The sequence below is a fragment of the Neoarius graeffei genome, chromosome 20 (assembly GCF_027579695.1).
Source record: "Neoarius graeffei isolate fNeoGra1 chromosome 20, fNeoGra1.pri, whole genome shotgun sequence".
Taxonomy (NCBI): Eukaryota; Metazoa; Chordata; class Actinopteri; order Siluriformes; family Ariidae; genus Neoarius; species Neoarius graeffei.
Genome location: NC_083588.1, coordinates 8,842,843 through 8,845,303, shown reverse-complemented (window position 1 = coordinate 8,845,303; position 2,461 = coordinate 8,842,843). Strand labels below are relative to the sequence as shown.

The following is a 2,461-nucleotide window of genomic DNA, read 5'->3' as shown; positions in this document are numbered from 1 at the left end:
AATCTCTCCTTCCAGTTCTGGATATTTTGAAAATAGGACTTTTGTGCCTCTAGAGGGCAGTCTGTACAAACTCAGCCATCTCAACTTGTTGCTCTCTGCACATTCAGGCCATTTTTCTTCTCACATCCTGCTGTGAATCATGACCCTCAGATTAAACAGACTTACATCCAGCGTTCAGCGACCTGTGCTGTGTTGATCAGTAGATAAGGCTCTTTGTTCTGGAGAACCTGTTTTCATGGTAAATTCATAAGGACTGAAATGAGGAAGTTGATCAATAGTCTAATTTTATACAAATAAACCCCTGTTTAAACTTTTCCTATGAAATGTGAATCTGTATGATGTTACACTGTATAAAATCATATCCTTTTTTCCATTCAGAGACATTCAAATGGTTTAAAGGTTCTGTGGATGATTAAGGGTTCTCAGCTTCTAAAAATGGTTTTACTCTCAACTCTTTCGTTGTCGGGTTCCACATAGAACCTTCTAATCATCCACTCATCTCTACACTGAGCAGCCTGTGGTTGTGGGTTTAATCCATCCAAAGTGCTCATGGACACTCCCTATTCAAATAGAGTCGGGTATAAACAGCATGTTCTTGGCTCTTCTAGTTTCCAGTGAGCTGTGTGATAGATAACACTCCCATAAACTTTCAATCTGGCTGAAGCAGAACTCAGAGAATGATGATTTTAGGACAGTGTATTTTATTTGGACTCATTTCATGTAAGTTTCAGATTTTTCATGAGATTATTGGGAGGAAAAAGAGCCATTCAGTCCTGATAAACATGATAACATTACCGAGTTATACTCTTCTCTTCCAGATTCTTATGGACAGTCCCTGACCTCCTCTGCTTCTGTGGTGAAGAAACCTGGAGAGTCAGTCACTCTGTCCTGTACTGTCTCCGGATTCTCAATGGGCAGCTACTACATGCACTGGATCCGTCAGAAACCAGGAAAAGGACTGGAGTGGATCGGCTACATTGACACTGGCACTAGCACGACATTTGCTCAGTCTCTGCAGGGCCAGTTCTCCATCACTAAAGACACCAATAAAAACATGCTGTACCTCGAAGTGAAGAGTCTGAAAGCTGAAGACACGGCTGTTTATTATTGTGCACGAGACTCACACTGATACAACAGACTCCAGAGCTGTACAAAAACTTACACAAGCACATCCTCATGAGCTGTAAATATTCCCTCAGCAGGAAACTGAACCCCAGAGTCATTTATCATGAACATCTTCATGAAAATTCTGCTTTTCATTTTGCTTCAAGTCCTCTGAGAGGTGCTCTTTCTCTACTTTGACAACATCTGCCCCACATGTTGAGGTTAAAATGACTGAGAGAAGACTGATGTCCAACAATGTGTCTGGAAATATGTTTCATTTAAAAAGAAAGAAAGAAAAAGAAAGAAAGAAAGAAAGAAAGAAAGAAAGAAAGAAAGAAAGAAAGAAAGAAAGAAAGAAAGAAAGAATTGTCAGAAAAGTCCAATTTTGAGGTGTGCATCAGGAGGGGAATCAGCTCTAATAAAGTCTCAGGAGCATGTGGTCAGATATGAAGCTTGTGGGAGCCACAAAAGACCAGAAAAATGAACATGGCAGTGTATTGGGAGCTCATGTGATGCTGCTTGACACGTTTCTGCTTCATCCTTGTTCACGTCACTGTGGTTTCAAGGCATAATGTATTTATATTGTGGGAAAAAGAACTAACAGAGTTTGTGAGAAAATATTATAAAATAAAAATAAATGCAGACATGGGCAGGAGGGGAATTTATGTCCTCAAGCACAGATAATAATTATCACCCTAAATATAGTATATAATCCTTGTTGCAAGGTTCTCTGTATGTATAATTCCCTCTATTATTGATCTGGTATTGAAGTTGGTAAAGAACTTTCTGTTATGGAAAAGATTTGTTCCATTAAAAAGCCACACATTTTCCATTCGATGAATCTCTTCCTCATGATTTAATTAAATTTTAAATCCGTTCTCCTCCCATCATCAGCAGAAAAGCAAATACAAACGCCAAGGCTGGATATCGCTCTATTTATGTGGTCTGATGGTCTCTGTTAAACGTTGGAGAACAGAGAAGACCCCAGTACAAACAACACACACCTTGTTCTCTCCATCTCGACTGCTCCTGCTGGCAGCTGCTTCCTGTGAGTGCTTTATCAAATTCATTCATTTACTACAATGACAATAAATGTGTAGCATATATTGCGTGCACTGTAAAAAAAAAAGTGACCATCTCAACTTAAATTTTCTAGGCAACATGATGCAAGAGAATTTTGTGTTGAGATGGTCAACAACAAAAGGTAAGTTGGTTGAACTCAAATTAAACAAGAAAATCCTTCTTAAGTCAACAAAGATCCTTGTTAAGTCAACAAGGATTTCTGAGTTTAAATTTGAGTTCAGCCAACGTACTACTTGTTGTTGACCATCTCAATTCAAAATTCTCTTGCATCATG

At 38.8% G+C, this 2,461-nt stretch overlaps 1 gene segment (V, D, J or C); it reads left to right on the top strand.

The window, feature by feature from the left end:
- The first annotated feature begins 635 nt into the window (after positions 1–635).
- Positions 636–1,129, top strand: LOC132869455 (immunoglobulin heavy variable 1-46-like). The segment is given in 2 exon segments: positions 636–720; positions 819–1,129. Coding segments are annotated over 2 exon segments (354 nt in total).
- Positions 1,130–2,461: the final 1,332 nt, after the last annotated feature.